Source organism: Indicator indicator, chromosome 10 (genome assembly GCF_027791375.1).
Source record: "Indicator indicator isolate 239-I01 chromosome 10, UM_Iind_1.1, whole genome shotgun sequence".
Classification (NCBI taxonomy): domain Eukaryota; kingdom Metazoa; phylum Chordata; class Aves; order Piciformes; family Indicatoridae; genus Indicator; species Indicator indicator.
The window spans coordinates 17,849,180-17,876,877 of NC_072019.1; the positions used below are offsets into that span (position 1 = coordinate 17,849,180).

General features: G+C 41.7%; 1 protein-coding gene across 1 annotated transcript; it reads left to right on the forward strand.

Annotated features, from left to right (window-relative positions):
- Positions 1 to 2,709: 2,709 nt before the first annotated feature.
- SOAT1 (sterol O-acyltransferase 1) lies at positions 2,710 to 27,148 on the forward strand. The gene is made up of 16 exons (XM_054384344.1): positions 2,710 to 2,808; positions 3,146 to 3,275; positions 11,426 to 11,484; positions 16,168 to 16,316; positions 16,413 to 16,472; positions 16,897 to 17,004; positions 19,054 to 19,336; positions 20,372 to 20,450; positions 21,117 to 21,198; positions 21,894 to 21,939; positions 23,074 to 23,203; positions 23,650 to 23,747; positions 24,215 to 24,313; positions 25,115 to 25,250; positions 26,104 to 26,249; positions 27,092 to 27,148. Exons 2-16 carry the CDS (start codon positions 3,152 to 3,154, stop codon positions 27,146 to 27,148), a joined length of 1,656 nt encoding a protein of 551 aa, XP_054240319.1. The 5' UTR covers positions 2,710 to 2,808; positions 3,146 to 3,151.
- The last annotated feature ends 550 nt before the right edge of the window (positions 27,149 to 27,698 follow it).

The following is a 27,698-nucleotide window of genomic DNA, read 5'->3' on the forward strand; positions in this document are numbered from 1 at the left end:
GCGGCGGCTCTAGGCCAGGCCCGCCACCAGCGGTGCGGCTGCGACGGGAGGGAAGCTCAGCTCGGGAGTCTTTTCGCGGGGCTGTGCCGCTTGGGGTAACGGGACAGAGGCCTCCGGAATGAGGCATGAGGAGTGGAGCGGGGGTGGGTCTGGTTGCTAACAGCGGGCACCACCACCTGACACTTCTGCCGGTGTTTCCAGGAGTTAGTGGAGAGGGGAGCTAGCGTTGTGGTCTGCGTTGTGGTCGGCACCTCGGCAGCGCTTTAAGCAGTTCTCATTGTTACCTGCAGGTTTCGGCGTTTTTCCCCTGTTGGATGACTTTGCGCGTTGAGGGTGAGCTGCGGAATGACCTTAACTTTGTTTTGATACTTCCCTAGTTCGTGGAGAGCTCTGCTGGTACCACGGATGCAGCACACCGTGGTCTGCCGGTTAACGTTATGCCTAAGGGCCGCAGGAAAACCTTGGAGATCTGGAACGTGTTGGGGATAAGGTTGTTACATAGCAAAGCGGTTCCTCAGGTGGAAGATGCGCCCTCACTGTGCTGCCAAGCCTTTCGAAATGCAAAGATGTGCTTCCTATAGGGTGTTGCTCTTCTCCTGAGGCGTGCTTCTAATTGCGAGCGTTTCGAAAGGGAAGATGGAGAAACTCAAGGTTTCTGAGACCATTTACAAGTACTATAATGCCTGTTAAAATCAGGGCGGTTTTGTTGGGAAATCTGATAATGGGACTCGTTTGTGGTTCTGGATGTCGTGCAAGTAGCCAGAGCCGGGAGAAGGGAGTGACTGTTTACTAATTGTTGAGGAGTAATTACTCCTTTTGTGAAGGGAATAATGAACATTTTGGAGTTGTTCTGACGTTGTGTCGTGATTGATTTAGTTCTAGCAGAGATTAGAGGGAAAGTCCGATGCCGTCTTTATACACTGATAGTTGCTTAGGTACAATAATATTATACCTCTTCCTATGGAAACTAGAGTAGGAAAATGATTGCTTCATAGATTTCCCCTATTACAGTTCTTGTTTCCCTGTATAAAACGCTTTCCTGTGATCACTTACCTGACTTGAGTGAGTCTTAAGTTAATTGCTTTAACTGTAACTGGTTTTGTTGTGGTGGTTTGTTTTTTTTTTTTTTCTCCCACACTTTTCCTTCCCCTCATTTTTAACTCAATTTTAAATTTTCATTCCCTTTATTTCTAACTCCTTTCTGTTAACCTTTCAGTGAGGTACTCTAACCACTCTGCACTGGAGGGGAAGGAGTCCCTTCTTCACCCTTGGAAGAAAATAAAAGATGCGCTGAGAAAAGAATCAAACTTGTGGTCCTCTATTATAGCTAGAAAATATGCACCTATTAAGGACAGGTGTGGCTTACAAGAACAACTAAACTTCTATCAGGTGTCAGAGGAGAGGCTCACTAGTGGCCCAAGGAGTAGCCTGTTAGTGTATTTATTAATTTATAAAACAGCTTTATTTCTATCTCCAGTGCTCTGTAGAATCTCTTATGTGATCAGCTATTCATTCTTATCCTTTGATTGGGATTTGGGCAGCTTCTTGTGTAAGACGAGAAAGATTAATGCTTTTCTGTCCAGAATCTCCATGTAGCTGTAAGTCTGTTGCTCTAATGTGGTACAGCTGTGTCTGTACCTGGAACCTTGTGGGAAAGCTGGGAAGTAGAAGGGGTGAGGTCTTCATGATGGTGACTGGCTTGTTTTCAAAGGCAAGAGGATTATTCAAGAGAGTTGCAGCAGTAACAGAGCTGGCAGGAAGTGGCTATGTCCTGCCAGCTACCTTTCTGTGACAGTGAGCATAGTTACTGTAAGAAGATCTTTCTGTTCCTCATAGAAATGCATTTTGCTTTATGATAGTATGAGCTAGCAGGTGTTGTACAAAGCTAGCTGGGAGGTTTGTTATTTTTGTGGTATTTTTTAATAGTTTGTACACCTGGCTCCTGAGACAGAGCTGGGAGGGGCAGTACTGCAAGAAATGGTTTTGGTGATTGAATTAGTGATTTCCCCCCCACCCCCACCCATATGCCTTGATACCCAAAAGAAGAATGTGAGACTATGCTATTAGAAGGACAAACACAGAAAGCTAAGTTCTGAAAATGTCTTATTATGTCTTGCTTGCCTTTTGCAGAAGTGCCAGCCTCAATATTCTGAGGAAATTCATCCTTAAATGATTATGTTCTTAGTTTTTTACAAGTGCATGAGTTTTTCTTCCCCATCTCCAACAGCTCATCTGTTGTGTGCATTCTGCTTACTAGCAACAAAGTACGTGTCTGTTTAAGAGTTTGTGCCAGGGTAGAAGGAAAAAAAAGATTGAAAAAGACAAGCGTTAGTTTGGAAATGGGGGTTTCTGCAAGTCTAGTTCTGAAAATTGCTCTTGGTTGTAGCTGCATCTCTGAGAGCTTCTTGAGCTGGATTTTGTGGAGTTTGCTGGAATGTTGCTAATTAGAATGTCCTTCTCCCCTTCGTATTAGCAGAATGTTCTGTTTTCAGCCTGGCTGTGGTGGTTCAGGTGTTGCCTGCTTAGCTCTGTCCCTAGCAGTGATCTTTGTCATCAAATATGGTGTACTTCAAACCTAATTCTTCCTTCCTGTTTTTCTTTTTTTCCATGATTTGCAGTGCAGCCGTTGTCTAGTCAAGCAGACTACAAGGATCTATAGGGGAAACAGCTCTCAGTAATAACTGAAAACTTGACAGGAAGGGGCTTGGCTTAGGCAAAATAATGCCAGTGATTCTGCAGAGTAAACCTGTCAGGTCTCTTGGAAGACAAACTTTGCTGTCTGACTGACTATCAGAAAACGCCTGCAAGGCCTTTTTGGCCTCTTAAGGACTTCATAAACTCATTGTAAATACTTCTAAGTTTTGCAGGGAGGAGGGAGCTGTGGGGAGATATTTTGGTAGTGGTGAGGGAACTTGCTTGGTTACTTTGTTCCTTTGTTTGTAGTATGAGAGAGGAAGTGTGATCCACAGTAAATGACTAATACAAGTATATGCTTAATTTCCCTTACCCTTGCTCTGAATTCATAACGAAGGGAAGAAGGTCTAACCTGCGTGTGAAGAAAGCTATGTAAATTTATCATTGAACAATATAAAGAACTTTTGTCATTAATTACCTGCTATCTTTTTGTTTTTTTTGCACTATCCAGGTAACAATGGCAGGTGAAGACTGCGTAAGAAAGCGCCAATCTGGCTCTACTACAACCTGTAAGACCCCTGAGAATGAAGAAAAGCAGAGGAGACGTGAGAATGAGAGGTCATTTCAAAACTCAAGCAATGGTGAGACTCTTACTTGGGACTAGGTGCATCTCTTTTAAGGTGTCCTTTCTAGCTTATGGCTCTTGCCTTTTTGCTCTTTCATTTCAGTGTTTCTGCTCATAGAAATTCTGCCAAGGTGGAGTTTCCAGTCTGCCAGCTGCACTTCTTCAGCAGGTTTACCTCCAGAACTTTCTCCCAGGGGCTGTGTGCTGCAATGCTTGCAGGGCTCTGGAGTAAATAAAGTGCTACATTGTCACTGGACAAACATGTATGATGAGGAGGAGATGCTGTAAATGATGCAAATGCATCTTGACAGCAATTTTGAGTAATCCTGGTAAATACTATTTGTGGAGTCTTCATCTTGCTTCTTTTACAAGCTTTTGAATCCATGGTTTCCTCAGTGTTGAACAAAATGATCTTTAACATATCAGGCTAAGATAGTATATCCATTATGAGAGACAGATGGAGGTAGGATGCTACAAAGAATGATTATCTGCTGCCATGGGGCTTTGTTGATGTCTGAACAGCTTTTTCTATCCAGTCTTAACTAGGGCTGCCATAAAATAGAATAATAAACAGTTTGGTTTGTATTTGTTTGTTGTGGGCACTTTAAAGTTAAGTGGCTTGTAGCTGGCTTTGTGGAAGGTCACTGCTGCCTGTGCCTTGAGTTGCAGGGACAGTTGTGTGGTGGTATCAGTGCTTTTGCCTGTGACCTCTGTGGACACTGTGATTGTCTCTAATTTCTGGGTTATGCCATACTACATTCCAGCCCGATGGCTAGGAGGTTAGCAATGGAATTGCAGCTTGTTTCCTTTCTCCTCAGAAGATAGAATAAGCAAAAAGCTAAACTAGTTTATCACAATGTGCCTTGTGAGTAAAGTTCCAAAACCCTAGTGATAGTGACTCCAGGACATAATTCCTACTGGTATGCTTTCTTAATATTGTTGCTATTTCGTTGTACTTTCAACTGAAATGAGTTGGAGCAAATTAAAATTAGGCCAAGTCAGATTTTGCAAAAAATACCTTGTTGAGAAACCCATCCCACATCTTACACACCCAGTGTCAAGATGCTACAGTATGAAGAGAATGTTGTCAGACAGCAGGTCATCAGCCTCTCAGTGAGTAGAGAACAGGGATTTTGAGCTGCTGGTGGTACCATTATTTTAATTGAATCAAATGAAACTGTTCCTTAATACCAGTTTTTGAAAATGGCACAGCGTTGATGGCTACTGGAAAGCAGTTGCGATGGGTTTAGAAGTAGACACCTGTCTTTCTATCTGGGGAAACACCTTAACTGTTACACATGAATTTGAGTTCTTTCATGCTTGTGGGTGAAAAATAAATACAGCAGTAATAATTGGCACTTGTTAGGTGGGTGTGTCTGCCTTTAAAAGCCTTTCGTTTGAATCCCTCTGAGATGTAACATGATGTCACTGCAGGTGAGATACTGTGGGTGCATAGCAAGTAAACATTCTGGGGTAGATTCACAGATCTCTTGAAAGTGTACATGTGCCTGGTGGCTTGGCTTAGAACAATGCACCATCTTTTAATGCCGTGCAGACTGGAGGGAAGGACAGCAGGGAGGAATCCTGGTTAGCTAAGACCAGGTGCCTCTTACCTTCTGGGGTTGCTGTCAGTTCACCCAGCAGAAGTGTCACAAAGGCTTCAGTGTTGCCAGCTTTTGCAGACTGGGCACATTATAGGACCAGGAGGAAGATGAACCCCTCTGGTCAGGAATTCCTCTTTACAGCAGGGTTAGATCAGCATCTTTGTGGTGCAAAGGTCAAAGCTTTCCGCAGATGAAGTGTTGACGTATTCTAGATAGTGGCCTCTTCATGTAGTCCAGCATGCTTATGTAAGAAGGTAGGGCTTTCTGTAACAGCTCAGCTGAGGTGGAAGAATTTCTCAAAAAGAGTAGCCACAGACTTCTTTTCTCCTTTTGTCCTGGCTATTTGCTTCTGAATAGCTGTTTCTAAGGCATTAATCCTGATGATACAAAGACAGCATGAGGCTAATGATCTGCTGTCTGGCAACATCCCTTTTTTATACTGCAGCATCTTAACACTGGATGTTGTGTAGAATTTTAGACAAGATGCATGTTTACTGCATCTTTACTGAGATTCTAGCCAGGTCAAGGCACATCTTGTAAGTAAGTAAATATCATAGAGTCTTTGGGGCAATTATTTCTGTAGCAAAACTAAATCACTAATGTGATTTCCTACCTTTGATCCTCCTGGATTAGTAAACACAATCTGCTTTTTGACTTAAGAGTTAATGTGTCAAGGGCCAGTTGACTTGTCTCCAGAAGCGTGTGAACTTCCCACAGAAACTTCTAGGTCTTTCATTAAAACTCAGATGTGTTGACTAATATGAAATGGCTTAGAGGAGTAATTTTAATTCATATACTGGCTTTAGAGCTACATAAAGCTTGACTCTGCATACAGTTTAGGTTTTTTTTTCTTTGCATCATCAGTTCTGCAGAAAATTGCTTCATTGCTTAGTAAGTTCTAAGACCTAATACTTTGTACTTGAGTACTCCCAAATTTGTAGCAGTGTGGAGATATTCATAGCCAAAAGAATTCTCCTGTCCCTTGACATGTTTGTGTCTTGTAATCTGCAGTTTCACTTTGACAGAGTAGCTGAAATTCAGCCTCATATATCACTTCTTGAAGTAGCTCTGGTGTCATAATTAAACTACTCATTTGGTCCTGGCATAGAGTTACCAGGTGATCTAGGCAGCAATAATCTGTCAAAAGCTGGGCTTCTTTAATAAGATTAGTCTTACATGTTTTCAGCTGGAGCTGTGTAAAGATACAGAAAATTGTTCTGCTTAATGAGAGTGATACTGGGCAGCAACAGCTGCAGGGAAACACCTGGAATGAGCATAATAGAAACTGCATGGGTAGACGTTAAAAGGTTAGTGAGGATGTGACTTTGAAGCATGGCTCTGAGTGCCTCTAAAATGCTAAGATTTGTCCCATCAAACCAGTAAACTGACGAGTTTAGAGTCTGATGTTGTTTCCTCAGAAACCAGAAAAGAATCAGAAGTGTCTCTGGAGACTGGCCTGCAAAAAAGCTGTGTGGCATATCTGTGTTTGGTAATGCTTATCTTCGAAAGGGGTTGTTATCTTCCAGGGCAAGAGTTCATGATGCTGCGTGAATCGTATGTGCCTACTGATAGGTGGAGGAGGGAGCTCCAAAACAGGGAGCAGCTTTGGAAAACTTTGTGTTTGCTGTCTGCCTCACAGCAGTAAAGTGTTCATTGTATCAGCAGGCTGTTTCTTCCCTGTTAGTGCCTTTGACATTAAGTTGCATGAATGGAGTGTCTTGGGTGTGTTGCCAGGAGGTGGATCAGACAGAGCTGTCTTGTCTAAGGCTGGACTCTGGTGATTCCAGGCTCTCTCGTGCGGCCTGTGGGTCTGGTAAAGGCTGAGCAGTTCTTTGTGAAGAGCTTGTGGACGTGGTAGCATGACATAAAGAATGCTGGTATTTCCTACTGCTAGGAAAGGGAAAGAGGCTCTTTGGGTGCCATGTCCCTGCAGAAATGATTTTTTTTTAACTGTAACTTATTGCCCAACTGCATGGAGTTACCTCTGAACTATGTGTTCTTTAAGCAGATCAGCTGATCTCTGGCAGCAGTCTAGTCATAAGTTTCCTCTGTCTCCTGAGTTGACAAATGAATTGCCACAAGAATATGGCTTATTAGCATCAAATTATTAACATATGTTGTATTATACCAGATATGGAAGACTTTCCCTCTTTACAGTAGCATGGTGCTAGGCTGACTTTAATACGGCTTTTTCTTCAGATAGCATCAGTGTTTTCTTTGAATCCAAATATCTGACAGTAATGAAATCCTTCTGCCTATGTTACTTTAACCTCAAGTGGTACACTGACTGACCAAGAAATAATGAAGACAGTATTTTTAAACTCTTGCAGAAGATTTGGTACAGTTTGTATCTGTGGCTTCCCATGAGGATCCTGAAGCTCTGTTGACATCATTAAGGGAAAATGTTTCTGAACTGAGTGGTGTGCTTGTTTGCTGAACAAGTGGAAGTGACAAACTGGTGGTGTGCTTTTCCTAGCTTTTCTGCAAAGAAGCACTTTTGTCTTGAATGCTATGCAGGGATTGAGATAGCAGGTGTTTCCTAGGGTTGTCCTTACAGCTCAATAATAAGCTTATTGCCACGGTGCCAGAACAGTTTGAGTGGCAATGGCTTGAAGTGCTGGGCTGCAGGCAGCTTCTGTGGCTGGTGAGGTTGCTGCAGGCTGGAACAGTAATGCTGCATGCGAGCCACAACTTCAGTCAAATGACTTATTCCCACTTGTACCCTTGGTGGTAATTGTGGAGTGTAGCAGTTAAATAAATGAATACATTTTGACACAGTTAATTTTGGAGAGCTTTCTTAATGGATTGCTGGCTGTGTCTTAGGTAGAAGCTGTTTTTGTTGGATCCCAGGCTGCAACACTAACAGATCATATGAATGGGATGCTTTTCTCCAGATCAGTGACATTTGAGATGACTAATGTGTACAAGAGTAGGATGTAGAAGGAACAATGGGATCCTTCAAAGTAGCTAGTACATCTTTTGTAATGCTTGGGTTGCTTAAATTTTTTAACAATAAAAAGCTTTCTCAACGTTCAGGTGATCTTTTAGTAGCCTGTTTTCCTTTGGAAATAAAGCTTAACATTTAAATCATTCATATTTTATTTTGGAATTGTGAACCTGCTTGAAATTTGGGTTGTGCAGACATGTCGCATCCTATAACAATCAGTTTCTGCAAGCACAAGACAAGTGCTCAACTGAAAATCTTACCAATGTATTTGCTGATGGGAAGGGAACACAATTCCTGTTGAGTTTTCTTTCTCCATCTCTGGAGAAAAGGAGGCTGAAGGGAGAGTCACTCCTACAACTCCCTCAGAAGAAGGTTGTAGTGAGATGGGTATTGGTCTCTTCTACTTAGTAACAAGTGATAGGATGAGAGGAGATAGTCTCAAGTTGCACCAGGACAGGTTTAGATTGGATATTAGAATAAAATTCCCTTGATGAAACAGTCCTCAAACTCTGGAAGAGGTTTTCTAGGGAGATAGTTGAATCCTCATCCCTGGAGGTACTTAAAAGACTTGATGTGGTGCTGAGGGATGTGATTTAACACCAGGCTTGGTAGAGTTAGGTAATGGTTGGACTTGATGATCTTGAAGGTCTTTTCCAATCAAAACAATTCTAATTTTTTATGTTAAAACTTCTCCCCATGAGCAAAGTTCTTCCAAAGCAAACGCTGCTTCAGCATCCTGTGACTACAATTTCATACAAGTCTTCAAAGAAGATTTTCTTCCTTATGGCTTTAAATAAGGAAGCCATTCCTTATTTAAGGACTTCCTTCCAATAACCTTCCTGCTTCTTATACTTCCCATCTTCTTAAGACATGTCCCATCTTTTACATGCTGAAATGTGCTTGCTTGTCTTGTGCAGCCTTGAGCCCCATTTCTGTATTGATGTTGCAGTGCCAAGGTGCTCCAGAGGGTTCCAGTCTTTGTTTTCAATGTCAGAAGAGAAATAAAGATTTGGACTTCTCAGCAGTACTCAATACCTTTTACACTCCAAATCATGTGATGATTCTCTTCTTGAATGACCTCACAGAACATAAGCAGCAGCTTGCACAACAGGAGAGGAATGATCCAGGAAGATGAGTTATTTGCTCTCTAGTATCTGCCTTCTGCTGAAGCTTGAGTTTATGGGATGATACAACACTGCAGAATGAATTGGTTTGGGGTGGGTTTTCTTCTACAGGAAAAGCAGAAACAAGCTTACAGAATACTTTGTTATATGAAAGGCATACACTGAAGTCAGGGAGATCTTAATTACTTTTTCTTCTTTTTTTTTTTTTTTTTTCCAAAGCCTTTTAGAAGATTCTGTTTCCAATGTAGTCTGTGCACACATGCTAGTGTGTGGGTGAATAAAGTGATGGGGAAACACTGCACACACAATTATGTCAGCAGGTCAGACACTGGTCTTGCTTCCTGTCCAACCATTCAAACTGTACATTAGGTTTCTGTAAAGCTTAGCCATCGTGAAGGCCTTGTAATTAAAAAAAGGGGGGGGGTATTTCCACAGCAAGCTGCTCTTGGTCAGTTATAACAACTGTGGCTTCAAATGCAAGATCTGCCAGAAAATACGTGGTCAAAGCAATAGCTATTTATTTTTAGCTTGACTTAGAAAAAAAAATAGTGCAATCCCTTAAGTGTCATGCGTCCTGTCCTCTTTGTGTAAACTTAAGAGTCTTGAAGACTGGGAGCTGGATATGAGAGAAAAATCCTTACCTTTTTGTAGGAAAAGGTTAGTTGTGCTCTGCACTGTCTGGTCTGCTTGCCAGCCGGTAAGCACAAGATGGTTCTTAGTGTGCTGGTAGTGCGGAGCTGTGAATACAGGTGCAGAGTGGTGAGCCTTTGAGATGAAGGTGATACAGTTCTGCTGCTTGTGGAACAACTCGATTTTTAAATTTACTGGGAGAGAGGGCAGGAGAATCCATCTGAAACCATCCAGCCACACGGACTGAGTGGGGTGAGGGACTCGACTGGTACCTTACACTTCTCTAGAGTTTTTTCCAAACTGCTGCTGTTTGGCAAGTGTAACAGCATGATGAGCTTAAATGCTGACATTTTCTTTTTAATCTTGAAGGTGAGATGCTTAGCAACCAGGAATTCTTTTTTTGTAGAAATGGGTCTTTGCATGCAGCCAAAAATTCATGGTGTTAAGGCTGCTAAGCAGTGGGCTGGTGTTACTGGTCTGTTTGTAAGTCTATGGCTTGTGCAGCAGTTTTTATAAACAGAAAAGGATCTTCCTGCATGATTGGGAGCATAGTTTCATTGGAAATACAGTTTCTTGTTTCATTTAACTCCAGTATGGGAGTCATATCTGAAGCAGGTCTATTTAAACTTCTCCTGGCTGTTTGCTTGTAAGAGCACCTTCAGACTAGCACCCATCACTGAAGCACTTGCTTCTGTTAAAACCACACATGGTGCATTTTGTATGCGTAGACTCCAAGCTTCTGAGAGGACAACAGAAGGAGGCTACACTATGAACTGTGATACTTCTGTGAATCTGTCTTCCTGTCACACAGCAGCACAACATCTCTACTGCAAATCTGGTAGCTCATGCTTCAGTGGAAGTGTTGCTAGAGAATTGATTCAGTATCCACTTTGTCTAAAAGTGGTAACGTGCTAGATACTGAACATGAGTCATGTGTTGATGTGTTTGATGCCAGCCATCGTGTTACTGTGTAAAGTACAATGGTAGCTGTAATTATCAAAGGACACGCACAAAGCAAGGTTTGTTGCTATCTTTTCACCCTAACTAGTATTTCGGGGGGTGGATATTGCTGCTGAAATGTGCTATTTCCTTCATATGTAAGGTTTTCTATATAACTTCATCTTCTGTGCTGTCATTCCTGTTGGAGAAGTGAAGCACCAGCAAAAGAAAGGTACTATTTGAGGCTTTACATATGAGCCAGTGGTATCAGCAACAAAGTCAGATGTTCGTGGCATGGTTAGACCTGATTTGTTTGTTCAGCAATGAAATACACTGAGGAACACTGAGACCGAAGTCTAGCACTCCTCCTGAGGGATGACAGGAGTGGGAGTAGCCAGGTCTGAACACCTGAATAACCTTCCAACTTGCATTTTAGCCTGTCTTCAGAGCTGCTTACTTTATTTTACAGATAGTCATGACCTGACTGCCTTGTTTACTGGCAATGTGCAGAGCTCCAGGCAAACTAATGTTATGTCTGGTTCACTCTGCACAAGATAAAGCTCTGATAAAAGATAGGCATACTCAGTTATGACCTTCTGAGGGTTGTTCTCATTGCTGCTTCAAGGCTGAATATGGTTAGGGACCTTGGGAAGATTTGGAGAGTTACTGATGCAAAAGAAAGCTTTGGAAAATCCAGCATGTTATAAGCGGCTTACTGCCTTATAGTTCTGAATGGCTGTTCAAAATACTTGGTTATAGCTTACAAAGTTCCTGTAGTTTAGGTTTGAATTTCCTAGGACCTTATAATAAGTCCCAGGAATAATAATGGAAAATCAGTAACTGAGCTACTTTCTCTGTTTTCAGACATGCAACTTGTGTCACTGAAATTGCAACTGTTAATTTTTTTGCTTTCCTTCCTTAGGCTGGGTTGATGTTGACCATGTGATAACAAGGAAAATGCAGCTAATAGCAGAAGCTGAGGTAAATATGCTCTCATGCTTGCTTGTGGGGAGGAGTGGGATAATTGATGCTGAGTGTCTTTTCGAGAGTTGTAGAACACAAACATCCCTCTTCAGACATAGCTTGAGTGCAGTGACTTTTTATGCAGCCTTCTTTCTCTCCTCTCTTCTGACTTTGCATAAGAGCAGTAGCATTATCAAATGCAGTTCTGCCTTCCTTGACCTCCATAGGTTGAAGTCCAAAGATAAGAGTGAACTTTGAGGCCTGTAAATAAAACTAACGTCCCTCGCCACTAGCTTTTGGCAGTGTGATTATGAGCCTGCTTGCATATTTAGGCCTCCTATCCATTGAATACAGGGTAGCAAGTAGCCAATATCCCCCAGCTTTCATTGCCCTGTGGTGGAAATGACATCTTCCTGAGCCTTGGTTCCCTTCTTTTTGCCAATGAGCAATATCCTCAAAGAAAATAATACTGGGTATTTCTAATGTCATTTTCATCTGTGTGGGCTGCCATTGTCTTAGCTTATATTAAGATGATTTATGCCCAAATTAAGTAAGCTGGCTAACAATGAGTTGCACCCTTCTTGTTAACCATTGTTCTGCAGCACTCATGTTCTCCAGGGCAAATCGTCCTGCACTCTTGCTTCACTGTATTGCAGAGAATTCAATCGTAAAGATGAAGTAATCTAATTGTCACCCTTGCGTGAATATTAAGGGAGTGGACGCTTTTAATAATAGGGAAAATACCATGCACCATGGAGATGTTTTCCTAGATAAAAGTTGGTGGATTTTTCACCTCTATAGGTGGTGTGTAATTTAAAACAGTGTATTTAAGTGTCTTCTGCAGAGGATGTACTGCTTTTTGTGCTGAAACTCCTAAAATTCAGCACATAGAAAAATAGTCAGCTCTGAATTTCGTTTAGTACATGGTCTGAATGATTCTTACAGAGGACATGACAGAGCAAGCCTTGTATCTTTTCTTAGACAAAACTACTGCCAATCACTGTTTTGGCCACAGATGCTTGGAGCAGAAAGCTTTGACTGTTAAGCACATGTAGCTTTCTAAGTTCCAGGGAACACTAGCTGGTTGCAAGGGGACAGCTTGATCTTGGATTTCTTTCTTCAGGAATGTCTCATTTCTAAGTTATTTTCTGGCCACCAACTTTGAGACACTTGTAGGCAAGAGAATTGCCTGCCAAGAGAATTGTAGAAAGCCAGCAGTGGCACTTAAGTTGCTGAAGTTTCTCCCAAAACATGGAGAGTTCAGCCTTTTAAGCCCTTGAGTTTTGCACATTTCTTTAACATACCTCAAAGCTACAGCAATAACTGTATGGCTAAGTAAAACCACTTCATCTGCTGCAAAACTCCTGGGAATTCCTGGAGTGCCTGGTCCTTTTTGTTGTGTGACCAGTGAACAAAGACTTGGATTGCAGGTTACCTTTTATATGATAGGTATCTGAGGTCTAGACAGATGCTTGACTTCTGGAAAGGGCTGGTCATTGACAGCTCCCACTGGTTTAAATAGGATTTGTATAGGTGCTAGGTGGTGGTCATGCATCTGCAGTCCAGTCAGAAAATCTAGGTTTTTGTTCATCCTAAACTGTGCTGAGAATGATGTGTTCTGTCACTTCTTCAGGGCTGGATGTTGTCCTGTTTCTGTGACTGAAATGACTAAATCAGTTAGATGGAGTGAAGCACTGAAAAACTTCTCTCTGTAAAGTAAGACACAGGATTACTTCCCCATCTTTCTTGGACTTATCATCAATTATTGGTGATCTTCTGGCTGACCCCCCACTTCTGGTTTTGTAATGATCTGATTCTTTTTTTGTTTTGTTTTAAATTTAATGATGACGGCTGAAAGGATCTGTCCTGTTCCTTGCTTGAGACTTCAAGCACACTTTAGCAAACTCTTTGTTAAATGTTCTGCATTGGGAAAAGCTAACTGCCTGGCTGTGCATCCATGCCCTGTGATGGTGAAGACTGGTGGGAGATGTGTTCTTTTAAATTTAATTTCTTTGGTGTGTGGGTGTGATGCCCTTGCCTTAGTGAGCACTACCAGTTACTCTGGCAATTGCTCCAGTAGATTGCTCTTTGAATGGGAGTAATGATAATTGATAAGAGCACAGTATATTGGTCAGTTTTGTTGTCCAGAATTGGTTACTGTAGAGTCTGTGCTGTAGTTTTATTTAATAAGAACTTATGTTCTGCTCTCCTAATCCAAATGGATATGTGTGTTGCTGTCAGCCCTGGAGGGTTGTGTTAGGTGGAGGCAGTATCAGCAGAGTGCTAAATGAAGGGAAGTAGTTGTTTAAGGAGATAATTTCTGTTAAACTCTGAGAGAATAGACTGAAAAATGGGGAGAGACTGGGGAAAAAAAAAAAAAAAGACAGGGTTTGGATAGGAATGAATAGTGCTTTGTTTGCCATGGCAGTTTGAGCGTTCCAAGAGGAGCAGGAATTTCTACTTGATTTTCTTGGTTAGGGGTATGTGGATGCATGCTTGTAAAAGCAGGCTGTGCCAGAGAGCATGAGTGTTGTCTTTTAGGAGTTGCAGTTCCGAAGTACGCACTGGTTTGGGCTTTTTTCTCCTGTTTTTAAAGGAACAAGTCCCTGTCTCTTGCAGAAACAACCCTCTTCTCTGCCTCCCAGAAAAGCAATATCTAAGAGCAGCCAGATTGTAAGACTTTGTTTTTGTTAAGTACAGGTGAAGCTTGTTTATTCTATACTGGCAGCTGCCAAATAGGGGAGAAATGTTTTTATTAAATTAAACATTAATCTTCTTCATTATAACACAGCTTCTGTTTAAAGAGATCTCTCTGGATTTGACCACTGTGAAACACGAGGATTTTAGAGTTCTGATGCATTTTGACTTCAGGGTCTCCTGCTCTTGTGGTCTCACTTCAAATTATCCTGTATTTCCTGCCAGAGTGTTACACTTGCTTGGCTGTTGTCACATCAAACAGTAGTATTTTGTAACAATACATCATCTATTAATATATTTTCTTAGCCTGCAAGCTTAGCTTAGTTTCTTTGGTGATCTACTGTAAAAAGCAAATTGAAGCATGTTCAGAAAATGAAGGCCATATGACAAGTGTCCATCACTGGAAACAGATTCCTGAAAACATAGCTATGGAAAGAGGTCTGTGCAAGAGCAAACATATCACTGCTGCAACTTAGAGCTATGAGCTGCTGTTTCCTGGATTTTTCTTCTGTTAGACCTTGTGCCTCTTCCGTTTTGTCAAAACCAGTGCTGCTCAAAGCCTTGTGGTTCAGGAACTTTCAGCCATGCCTCATCACTAGACTCAAGTATCGGGAAAACCATTTGGTATTGGGACCTGAAAACATGGAACTGAATTCTCAGAAGTCTTCTGAAGTTCCAGAGATCTTAGCATATTTGGATTCACTAAGTTCTCACTGAAACAGTGAATGTTGCCTTTTTCTTTGCTTAAGAGAATTAATTCTACCTGCTTTTTAGTCAAGAACACTTAGACTGTGCAAATTGCATGATCCTCTCTTCAAATAAAGAGTAAGAGAATTTGCACCATAATCAAACTGTTCAGCCTATCATTTTCTGCAGAAATAAATAACTTTAAACATTTAATCATGAAAGAGTCTTCTAAATGTATCTACTTTTAAAAAGTCTGCCTCAGGTGGGAGAGATTAGGTCTTTGGAAGTTTGTTTTGAGACTAAATAGCAGATCCAGCAGATGGGAAGTGCAGGAATGGATTGCATATGCTAGTCTTCAGACATGACAAAAGGGATATGAGAACATCTTAGCATTTTACAATCTGTCTTTTGAAGATGAATTATAGTCCTTGTCTGGATAACTTATTAAGAGGGCTAAGTAATGATTTTTCTTCAGCAAAGAAAAATCTATCAGGTAAAGCAAGCAATCTTAGAGTCTAGGGTAGCCCATATCACTAGGCTAAAAATGGTTGAGCTTTGTCACAACTGGCTGTAACAGAAAAGATAACCTGTATAAAGCTGTCTAAAGAGAGTGTGGGAGATTCATTTGGGCTATTTGATCCCCTGAATTCTTGAACTTCAATCTTGATGCTACCAGTTTTGTTTCTCTCACTACTTAGTCGTAATGCTTAGCCATGTGTTTTGGTGCTGTACTGACAATTTTTCTGTGCATTCTGTAATTTCTGTGATACATCAAAAGTTTCATCCAAAAACTGGTAGCAGTGGAAGGGTAAATTTGGTGGTTCTTCCTGCAGTCTTGTCATTGACTGCTTTAATGCGTGAGTATCAATGGTGATTGCTTAGCCACAAGCATGAAAAGGTCCGTTTTCTTCCAATAACACTAGATGGGTTAAAAAGTAAATCTTGTTTGTACTTGTTTTGTATGCTGAGGATATAATTCTGGTTAAAAAAACATGAAATGTTTTCTGGGGCTCATGTATGACGTTTAGCTCAACTTTCTTGGCACTTCACTACACAAAGTGAAGTACCCATTGCTTCAGATGTATATATGAAGATCAGTGCGTTTACTTCGGTTCTGTGTTGCACATTACTCAAAGTCCTGAGGTGTGTGAATAGAACAAGATAAGTCCCTGACCTTGTCCAAGTTGGCTCCAGCTGTTGGCAAATAGTACAGGAATGTCCTGCTCTGAGATAGAAAGAAATGTAAATATTAGAAACTAATATAAATCTTTTATAAAAATGTATTCAAACAACTTTCTGCTCTGTTTTCTCTCTCAGCAATTGAAGCCAGTTTTCATGAAGGAGGTAGACAGTCACTTCACAGAGTTTGTGAACAGTTTAGTGGCAAAGTCAGCACTCTTGGATTCCTCATCTTCAGCCTCCCTCTTCCCGGCTTCCTGCTCAGAGAAGGAACTGTACAAAGCCAAGTAAGTTAGTTTTAAATTGTTGCTATAACAAGGTTATAGAAAGGTTTCCTAGAAGATTTATTGCCTTTTTTGTCTAATGTTTTCCTCTGTTTGCAGGACCTTGAGGGCCCCTCCAGAACATGGGAAGATCTTTACTGCCAGAAGGTCCTTATTGGAGTGAGTAACTTCACGGTTTTTATTAAATTGACTGAAAAAGCTGTTGATAGGAAACTTACTAGCCTTTTCTTTGAGGTACTCTTACCACCACCCCCCATGCACGTTCCAAACCTCTGTGGGCTGATCTGTTTAAGCTCCTCTGTTTTTTCCTGAAACATCTTTACTACAGCTTGCAGGCTTCCATGAGTGTAAACCTTAATTACAGTCTTCCCAGAACCACTGAGGTAATGGCTAATTATTCTTTCTATGAGGATAAACCAAGGAGGTGTCTGTGCAGACTGACACCCAAATTGTATGTTAACTTCAGTCTTTTGAATTGGGATGGCAGTGATGTCACCTTACAGTGAAACACTTTGAGAGCTGACATACTGGAGGTGTGCTGTTCTATACAAATGGCCTGATAGCGTTTGCATCTCTCCTTTAGTGAGCTGTTTGAAGTGAGTCACATCAGGACAATCTACCACATGTTCATTGCTCTTCTCATAGTCTTCATCCTCAGCACACTTCTAGTAGACTTCATTGATGAAGGAAGGTAAGAATGCTTTGGGAAGTCATGGGCCAGGGTGGGAAATGCTTGCTTCCATAGCACCAGATGTACATGAAGCTTCAGAATGGTGCAGAGAGAAGGAATCCTTCATAGAATAATAGAATAGTTACGGTTGGAAGTGACCTATAAGATTAAGTCCAACTATTAACCCAGCACTGCAAAGTCACCACTAAACTGTCCCTCAGCACCACATTTACAGGGCTTTAAATCCCTTCAGGATGGGGTTTCTACCACTTCCCTGGGCAACTTGTTACAGGGCTTGACAGCCCGTTCTGTGGAAATTTTTTTCCTCATATCCACCCTAAACCTCCCTAGGCACAATTTGAGACCATTTCCTCTTGTCCCATCATTTGTTACTTGGGAAAAGAGACTGTTGCCCACCTTCCTACAACCTCCTTTCAGGTAGCTTTAGAGAGTGGTGAGGTCTCCCCTGAGCCTGGAAGGGGAGGTTTCAACTTGACATGCTTAAAATACATGCTGGAATTCCTTTCAAAGGGGATATGGTCATTTCAGATTGGATAGCTAGATATTAGGAAGATCCTACAGATTGGTGTATTCTGTGGGAATTACAGATGGCATGGTTCAACCTTAGCTCATCACAAGGCTGGCAAAAAGGGAGGGAGGTCATCATTGCATGTGGTCTACTTCAGTTGAAAATCTTTAATCAAATGGTAGTTTTCAACCACTTGCATTGCTTGGAGGAGGACTGTGGAAAAACTTTAAATACTCAAGCAGCTCTCTGTTTAAAACTGACAGTTCTGGCATGTTGGACTTATGCTTAAATAAAAATAGAACTTTTGGTTTTTCCTGGGGAAAAAAAACATCAGGGGTAATGGCACAGCCTCTCAAGATTGTGCTTTGCAGGTAGCCAGTTCTGAACAAGGTTGTGAAAGACTGCTTTCCTAACACTTGCTTGTTGCTTTAAATAGCATCTTTTTGGCAAGCTCTACTCCATGTACACAAATAGGATTACATGTTTATTTTGCTGATTATCTGATCTTCAGTGTACAAAACTGGAGCTGTATCTTAATGATAATCAGTGTGTCTCTTGACTGGGTGTGAGTACAGGCTGGTGTGCTATTGAATATTGTTTATCTGTTCCTAACCTAGTTGTATGTGAATATTGAGGGAGAGATTTACCTCTGAAATCAATAGGGCTGCATTCTCTGATTACTTAAAAAAAATTAAAAAAATCATGGCTAGATTCAATAATTTGGATCTAGTTTGCAGCTGAGTCTCCATATGAGAACAAATTAATTTTGTTGGTGTGCTCTATCCTACCTTTTCTGACCTTGATTTAGAAGAGTGGCTTACACATAGGAGTAAGCTCTGGTGACTTTGATAGCCAGTAAAGTTGAACATTCTTTATGTCCTGGTGTTTTAAGCTTGATTAATAGTTCAAGTACTTAATGCACACCACTTGGACATCTTTGGACTGACCCTCTAATAACCCTAAGCCTTTTGGGTGACCTCTGAACTGAATCCATGTGGAATGCCTACAGATTTCACGAAGAAGAATTAAACTAGGTTTGAGTGTTAGATGTTAAAATGCCTCGCATGTGTAGAGGTGAGGGGAAAAACATCTTTAGGTATTAAACTCCTGGGAAGAACTGATTCTTAATATAATAGTGATGATATCCTGGGAGAGTTCCACACTTTTGGACCATGGTTCAATAGTGGATCATTTAGTCATGTGCTTGTTCTTAGCAGGGATGAGCTTGAACATACTCGTTAAAGCACATGCTGATCTTAAAGATGTGCTTAAGCTCTGTGCGATTTGAAGGTAAGCTGTGCCTGATGGCATTGATGGCTCAAGTCCTTCATCTCTTATTTCCTGGTGTGCCTGTGGGTGGTCACTTAAACCTTTCACAGACAGCCCTCTACTTCTGAGATGAAAGTTGCCACAGTTGCTTCTCTTTAGACTGTCAAACAGTTATGATCTGGAAGCTATGCATTTTCAGGTTGCTTAGTGGAGTAGAAGTACTTCTAATGAAGCAACAGACTGATTATTGTCTCTTTCCTTGTACCCTCTAGGCTGGTCCTAGGATTTGATCTCTTGGTCTTTGTTTTTGGAAAGTTTCCAGTTGTCTTCTGTACTTGGCTGTGCATGTTCTGTGCCACCGTTATCGTTCCATACAACCTTTTTGCCTGGTGGGCCCAAGGCTACGGCAGTTCCTCCCATCGTGTAATCCACTCATTCTTCTATGGGATGTTGTTCACACTCTTCCAAACAGCTGGGCTTGGATTTGGACCAACCTATGTTGCTATATCATATGCCCTGCCTCCAGCTTCCCGTTTTATTGTAATACTGGAACAGGTAGGTCCCTACCCAGTGTCGTTGGATAGATTAAATCTTGGTTTCCTTAAGGAGTCAAGTGCTGCTAATTAAGCCAGGACTGTCAATGGAGTTTGTCTTCTACTTCAAGACAGACTTAGAAGCAGTGAGTCTAATGAGGAAAAATCAGATACTAACCTTCATTTTGACCTGCAAATCACTTAGATTTTTTTACCCAGCATTTTTTACATATGTCAAGGCTGAAATTCTATTTATTTCTAGTTGTCTTACGAATGCTTAAACCGAATTTTAAGAACCTGTTGTGCTGTAATTTACAAGGAAGTTGTCATGTTCCTGTTTAATATAAAAAAAAGAGGAGAGGGAAGACAAATATGTAGTCAACAAGTGGTTTCTGTTTCCAAGAAGCAGCTGTCTTTGTCTTGTAGTTAGAATGTTATTCACAGTGGAATTTTCTTTGGGGGAAAGGACCAGGAGAGGGCAAGAGTGTGGAGGACTAGTCAGACCATCAGGTTAAAACAAGGATGGTCAGAGATGAGTATAGCTTAAAGAATTTACTGTGGACTAGCCCTCCTTTGGGTCTTTTGATGTTAAAACAAAAAACCCTGCTGGCAGCAGAGTGGACTGTTTATGTGGGGCATCACCTTATTCAAACATACTAGAACACATCTAACCTCAAGGAGTCAGTTTCAAGACTTTCTAACATACAGCCCCATTGAAATGGTTAGGCTGGGGGTTTCCTTCATTTTTAACTTCAATGTTAATTGGTTAATGGCTTGCTGGTGTTATTCAGGTTCTTGTGTATGCTGTGGTCTTGTGAGTGTAATGAGATGTTTTGACTCTCTTGAGCCATGATTACTGCATGTTTCACCTTGCAGTGTTTTAAATGCATGTCAGTTAAACAGGCTTGTGGGCAGATGAAGCAGCAGCCCTTCCATTTTCAAAGAGGTAAACTGGAGAGAAACCAAGGTATTGAAAGGTGTTGCCTAAATGCTTGATCCAATTTTATTGGCAAGTTGGGAAATTGAGAGTATTGAACTGATTCTCTTGGCCTTACAGGTTCGTCTAGTTATGAAGGCTCATTCATTCATCCGGGAGAATGTCCCCAGAGTCCTGTCCTCTGTAAAGGACAAATCAGGTGAGTAACCTGGCTTGTGGTTTTTTTTTTTTTTGACAGCAGTGCATAACCAGTTCTTGTTTTCCCTCCCTTACTTTGAGCTGCCCTCATGAACTGGAGAGGTAGGGTTTGCGTAGGTGGCTTTGGATGGACAGATGACAAGGATTTTGCTGATCTTCTGCATCATAGTTTCAGCCTGAACCTTTGCATTTGGTAATAGTCAATAAGCTAGGCTGTTGTTCAGGTCCAAGCCATCTCTGTCATGCTTCAGCAGTACTCCTTATTTCTGCTTTCAGAAGCAAAAAGCATGTAGAGCCTACCTGCATACCCCCCAGTTCAGTGCTCTGGTTGAGAGGACCGCTATCACAGAAGCTCTTTCAACAAGACATGAAAGAGCTGAACAGGAACACACGTGTTGATAAATGCCTTACAGCTTCATCTTCCCTAGGAGTAAAGGAAATGTGATCTCAAAATCTAACCTGTTAGTCACCATCACTTGTTAACTGTGCTTCACGGTGTGGTGATTCTATCTGATAGGTTTAGTTTTATTCTCTGCAAATCCCATACCTCCAGACCAAGGTTTTTTGAGGTTAGAAAGGTTTTATGTTGTAAAAGTACTGGAGAAACAAACTGAACTGTCAGTAAGCAAAAAGATTGCAGGGTGTCCTATTTTTTCCCCTTTTCCAGGCACAGTACCTATTCCGAGAATTTCTCAATACCTGTACTTCCTCTTTGCTCCCACCCTCATCTACAGAGACAGCTATCCCAGGTAATGTGAACAACACCAAATCAACATTCAAGTAGTCTAAAAACTGAACTAGGTTAAGCACCTCTGGATGTGATCTATTCAGTTTGAGTTGTAGTTTCCATAAAGATATGATTAAGTCAGAAACTTGCCAAGGGCAGGACTTGATCATGAAAATTCGCTCTAGTTTAGCACAGTAAAGCTAAATAATAATAGTTTCATTTTTTTTGGGAAGTGCACTTGAAATTTAACCAATGAAGAACTTAGTACTGAATGGCCAGCGATACACAGTTCCTGCACTGGGCCTGCGTTGGTTTATGTGGTGCTAACAAGCAGCCCTGGCTCTTGAGTTTGAGGGGGCAGGCGGAAGCCTTTAAAACTGGGAACTCCCAAACTTTTCTGTACTTTGCTGGGTTGCATTTTGACAGCGTCAAGTCATAAATCCTTCATGTGACTACTGGGCAGGTCACCACCTCCTACTTAATTGCATAATGCTGCCCTCCAGATACATCTCCGTTTATGGAATTGCCATCATTGTCCTGCTGAAAGTGAGGAATCAGCAATTTGAGAAGTCATCTCTTGGATGGCAGGAGATTAACAATTCTGGAATTCAAATACCATTTTAATTCACAGTATAGAACAGCATACCAGTGAAAGGAAGTTTTTGCTGCTCTGAGGTCCTAGCTAGGTAAGATATCATCATGTGTTCTTTTTCCTAGGAATCCCACGACAAGATGGAGCTATGTTGCTACCAAGTTTGCACAGGTGAGTAGTGCAGCTTTTTGAGGAGTACAACCTCAGAGATCATCTAAACTGCTCCTGAACAGTTCTCCCTTTGGCATTAAAACACTTTTTACTTTGGTGTGGGCTCTCCAGCAAAGAATACTGTTTTTTAGTGGCTGAAAAAAGAGGTAGTGATACAACCATTGCTGCATTAATGGTTGTCAAAAGCAAAAAAAACCCAGTAAAATCCTTGCTTACACAAGCCTTTAGACTCCATTCCATGCAAACAGATGCTGCATGTGTGTGGAGCAATACCCATGCTCTGCCCCTCTTTCTTTACACTGCTGTTGTATTGTGGAGCACTGGCACAGCTACCTGTCTGCAAGTATTCAGACCAATTTTGAAATAATGAGACCTGGAGTCCAAGTCTTGGTGGCTTATTGGAGCTCTTCCACTCTTCTGAAAGTGAGCTTTAATAGCTTCTCTTGGATGTGTTTCCAGTAATGGCTTTGTGCAATTGAAACTTTTACTGACACACAATGTATTCATGTTTCAAACAGCAAAGCAATAAGACAGAAGAAAAGATGAAGCATGAAAAAAAGGCCTTTGGCTGCTTACTCTTTGACAAAAGAGGGTGCAAAGCACACACCTGGCTTGCAGCAGTCAGAGTATTTAAAGCAGTGGCTTGCGTTTTGACCTCAGCTTCCAGAATGTGAATTCATGAGCTAGAGAGGGGCTGAAGTGGCTTGATCTCTAAGTATCTCATTTGAGATAAAAGAAAATTAAGCTTTAATATTAGATTTAACTACAATAAGTATTTTTCAATTATTTCTGGAAGTAAATAGTACCTAGGTCACAGAGTACTTCCCCACTCAGGGTACTTACCCATCAGCATGACCTGATTGTCATCACTTCAGAGTTTATAAATCTAGGAGAAACTTAGAGATGCTGCAGTAGGAAAGACAAGTTAATTTTGCTCCTGGCTGTTAATGTTATACAATTGGCTGTGGCTTACTTTCAGCGTGGACCCTTAGGGAAGTTTATTAGCAACAATGTAAAAATAGAGTGTTTTGACTTGTCTTGGCAGCTACTGCTTCTGTCCTAGAGCTGTCAATTGGCAATGTGTTAATTGTGCATTTCTGTTACAGTGTCAGACGTTTTATATTTTTGTTCCAGGTGCTTGGATCACTTTTCTATGCCTACTACATCTTCGTGAGACTCTGCATTCCTCAGTTCCGTAACAGCAGTCAAGAAACCTTCAATCTTCGAGGGCTGGTCCTCTGCATTTTCAATTCCATTCTGCCAGGTGAGACCTGAAGTCATGAATGACTGTTACACTTACAGAAGAGGTGGAAGGGACGGGAAATGCTTCATATCAGATGTATTTATGACTTGAAAAGACCACAGAATTGTCAGGAACCTCAAAGATTATCCAGTTCCAACCCCCCTGCCATGGAGGTTTTGTGGGCAGGCTTCAGAGTCATGGTGTTAAGCTTTAGAACCAGCCGTAGAAAATAAAAACTTGGGTTTTAACGTAAGAGTCTTCAAAGTTTAGTCCTTGGCTCTGGCAGCGTTGCTGTTTTCCTCTGGGGCAAGCGTGGTCTGGTCTGGTGAGAAACTGCAATGCTTGTACTTTTGTGTAGGCAGCACAAAGCTCAGCAGTGTCCATGCCGGTAAGTCTTGACTGTATTACATATTCCTGCTTATAGCTGAGAAAAAATGCTACAAAATTTGACTCTGCTTTGTTTCTAGGGGTTCTGATTCTCTTCCTGGTTTTCTTTGCCTTTCTTCACTGTTGGCTCAACGCGTTTGCTGAGATGATGCGCTTTGCAGACAGGATGTTCTACAAGGTAAGAAGCAGGAGTTATGAAGCTTCCAAGAGTCATTTTCCTAAAGGAAAGAGGAAGAAACCGAATATTGCTGTTTTGCCAAATGAAGCATCCCCAGAGCTTTGTTTGCTTTATGCTGTTAAGGCTTAAGTTTGTTTGCTGTGCTGTACAACAGACCTGACTTCGTGGCAGCCTGAATTTTTTTAAGGTAGCATGCTCTGTGCATGAACAGCCAGCCTTCAGACCTGATAGCTCTCTTAGCACTGGTTTTATTCTGTTATCATCCTAGCCAGTGTTGTTTGTGATAAAATAGAACTTTGATGTACAGAGTAGAATGGTGAACATGCAGTGGAATGCATTATTTCATGGTGCAGCTTGTAATATTAGCTTGGTATTATTCTGACCAGTATTTTTCAACTTTATATCCAAGAAACCTGTGGGATGTTTTATGCTTAATTACATGTATGCTCTTTCAACTGTGCTTTCAGGACTGGTGGAACTCCACTTCCTATGCAAACTACTACCGAACCTGGAACGTGGTAGTACACGACTGGCTTTATTACTATGCCTACAGGGACTTTCTTTGGGTGAGTAACAAGCAGATGTGTTCTTTTTGTTGATTAAACATTCAACCACTGAGCAAAACAGTGCATCTGTCAAGATGCAGCATCACTGTCCATTGAGGAGCACAAAAATATGTTGCCTCAGCTGTTGCAGGCAGCCACTGTGCTTTTTAGAGATCTGCTGCTTGTTTTTACATTCTTAACTGAGTGAAAACATGCCTGAGACACAGGAGTGTAACTATTGACTCAACAGTCTGAAGTCATGTTGCACTGGCTTGATGAGCTATGACAGATATTTCATGAGTGTGCTCAACCTGAATACTTATGCAGGAGACCAGAAATGTGCCTGAAGAAAAGTACCTAAAATCTAAGTGCTGTAAAGCACTTAGTATTTCATGTATACTTCTTGGCTGGGCCAGGCATTTCACAGAATCACAGAATGGTGGAGGTTAGAAGGGACCTCTGGAGATCCCCTAGTCCAGCCTCCCAGCTGAAGCAGAGCAGGTTGCTCAGGATCACAATGTCCATGGGGGTTTTGAAAGTCTCCAGAGAAAGACACTCTGCACCTTCTCCAGGCAGCCCCTTCCAGTGCTCTGGCACCCTTACAGGAAAAAAGTTTTTCCCATTATCCCTTGTCCCGTCGCTAAGCACCACTGAAGAGTCTGGCCCTGTCCTATTGACACTCACTCTTTAGGTATTTACAAGCATTTATAAGATCCTGATCTGATTCTTAGCTCGCATGGGGAAAAAATACAGACATTGAAGCAACCCAACTAAAACCACAGCAGAATAGCCTATAATAGTTTGCATTCTTCTTTCTTCCAGTTTTTTGGTAAGAAGTTCAAGGCAGCAGCTATGCTGTCTGTCTTCACAGTGTCAGCTGCTGTGCATGAATATGTTCTGAGCATCTGCTTCGGCTTCTTCTATCCAGTTCTCTTTTGCTTGTTCATGTGCTTTGGAAGTAAGTTCCCAGGAGAGAGTATGTGAGTGGGTTGTGGAGTTTGTGGGTTTTGTTTGTTTGTTTTTTAAACAAGCATGGTTTGCCCTTCTGCTAATGATGCCAATTATTCAGTAGACACTAAAAGACAGATTTTTTTTCTTGTCTAAAAGTGCTAATTGTGGGTCCAAACTTTGTGAATGTATTTTTGCAGCTAAGTAGCTCAATAGATTAATGTATACACACACATGTACTAGGTCTGCAAGCCTGGGACTTAGATGGGCAAGACACTGACAGAGGGGAAGCACGCTATATATGATACACTGCTGTTCATGTGACATTTTTACATATTTTAATAGCACTGCTTCCTCTCTGCTAAGCCTTTGTTGGACTGCTGTACGTCAGCAGATTGGTAGTCTTCCTCTTTAAAGTCATAGCGTAAGACAACTATTGCTTTGCTGCTGCTCAGAGAAAGAGAGCTCATTTAGAAGTTAGAGCTCTGGCATTTCGTTTGGAGTTCTGAGTTAAGAATGTGTTAGAGGGCTCTAATAAACTCAGGGCCATGTCTGCCAGCATGTCTTGGTCTCTAGCATAACACAAACAGTATTGAACCCCAGAGGCATGCAGCTGGGAGAGCTTGTTGGCAAACTTATTGGAAGTAAATGTCACCATCATCTTATAGTAGCCAAGCATAATCAGATTTTCTTGTACTATACTGACCTCACTGAGTATCTGTGTTGCTGTAGAGATGAAGTGAATGGAGGGAAAGATCCAATGAAATCAGTTGATCTTTGATTCTTTAATCCTAAGGGGTTTGTGTTTGGTTTTTTCTTTTTTTTTTTTTTTGAACAATGCTTCTCATCTCGCCCCTTTCCAGTGCTCTTCAACTTCATCCTTAATGACCGTCGGAAAGGGCCCATCTGGAACGTGATCATGTGGACTTCCCTCTTCCTGGGCCAAGGTGTCATCATCTGCCTCTACAGCCAGGAGTGGTATGCCCGCCAGTACTGCCCTACAGAAAATGTGAGTGACCGACCACTCCTGTGGGATAACTATGTGGATGGCTTGTCCTTTCGTGCTGTGGGGACAGGGCAGAAGTTAAATGGTAGGAGGCTCTGGCAGTGAGCTGAGTTACTTAGTCTAGAAACTGTAGAGAATCTAGGAAAGCTTTTTCTAAGAGAAGTGCTCTCATTAGTGCTTTCTGTGCTGATGGTGTTTCAGTACTTGAAACTGAGGGTGTTTTTCCCACATTTCTGAGGATAGAAGCCACTACTTGAGAGCACTCTTGGCCATTCAGGCTGCATGAATGGAACTGCAGCATTGGGCCAAGGAGATCAGGAGAAACTTACCTAGGAGGCCCATGAAAGGGAGACCTATTGTTCCTTTCCAAGGCTAGAGTGGGTAGCAGTGAGAATTGCTGGCCTATAAATGGTCAGTTTGGGCTTCTGTCAGGGTTAGTCATTTTCATGGCTTATGCAGAACCAGATTATGTTCTACATAAAACTTCTTGCTGTCCTAGTTAATCACTGTTTCAACCAAAGGTATCCTTGGGCAAACTCTTATTCTGAAGTGTTGATTCTCCTTGATTAACAGTTTGCCTTTGTAAAGGACTTTCTTGGTACAATATTCTACTAGATGCAGCAATAACCTGATGTATCAGAACTGGGGGTAAGGTGGGTGGCAGGCAATCAGCTTGTGGCTATAGCTACATTTCCACACACTGCATAGTGGGCAGAAGAGTGGGATTTGCAGGATGCGGACGTGTGGTTTGATCTTTCCAGTTAGGGAAGTTTGTCTTCAGCAGACTGCACCACAGCTGGCGCTGTTGGCGTATGACTCACTTTCTGCCTCTCCATGATTTGCAGCCCACGTTCCTGGACTACTTAAAACCACGCTCGTGGTCATGTCATATGAAGATGTAGAAGTGGTGTGCTCTGGCCATGACATCACGGAAGATCGGAGTTGTCCTCCAAGTGTTTGGACCAATGTCTTAACTCATCATGGACTTTTTATAAGGGAACTTGTGCCTCCTGATTATTGGGGAGAAACTGTATTTTGGGTTTTTTCTAAACATAACTGAGGCAAACCAGTTGACCTGGATTGCAGCAGGCTTCATAGGCAGCATCTACTATGTGCTGTTCCACTTCGAGCCATTTCCATGCCAGTAAAACATTGAGCTGAAGGTGGAATCTACTGGAATCCTCCTCCTCCAGGGATCCCCCAAAGTTGCTGCTCTCCTGGACAGCAGACAGTCTAGTCAGATTTGCCAGAAGCTCATTTTTGGCAGCCGTCCATCTTCTTTAGCCGTCCATTTGCAACGTTTTCCTCCTTTTTGGTGATGGATGTCTACAAAACTTCTATTTTTTTTTTTTAATTTGTGATCCTGTCTGCTGCTTTGATGCAGACAAGTGGCAGAGCAACAGGGTATTTACCTCCTTGCTCTGAAAACAGCCAAAGTGTTTCTTGATGGCT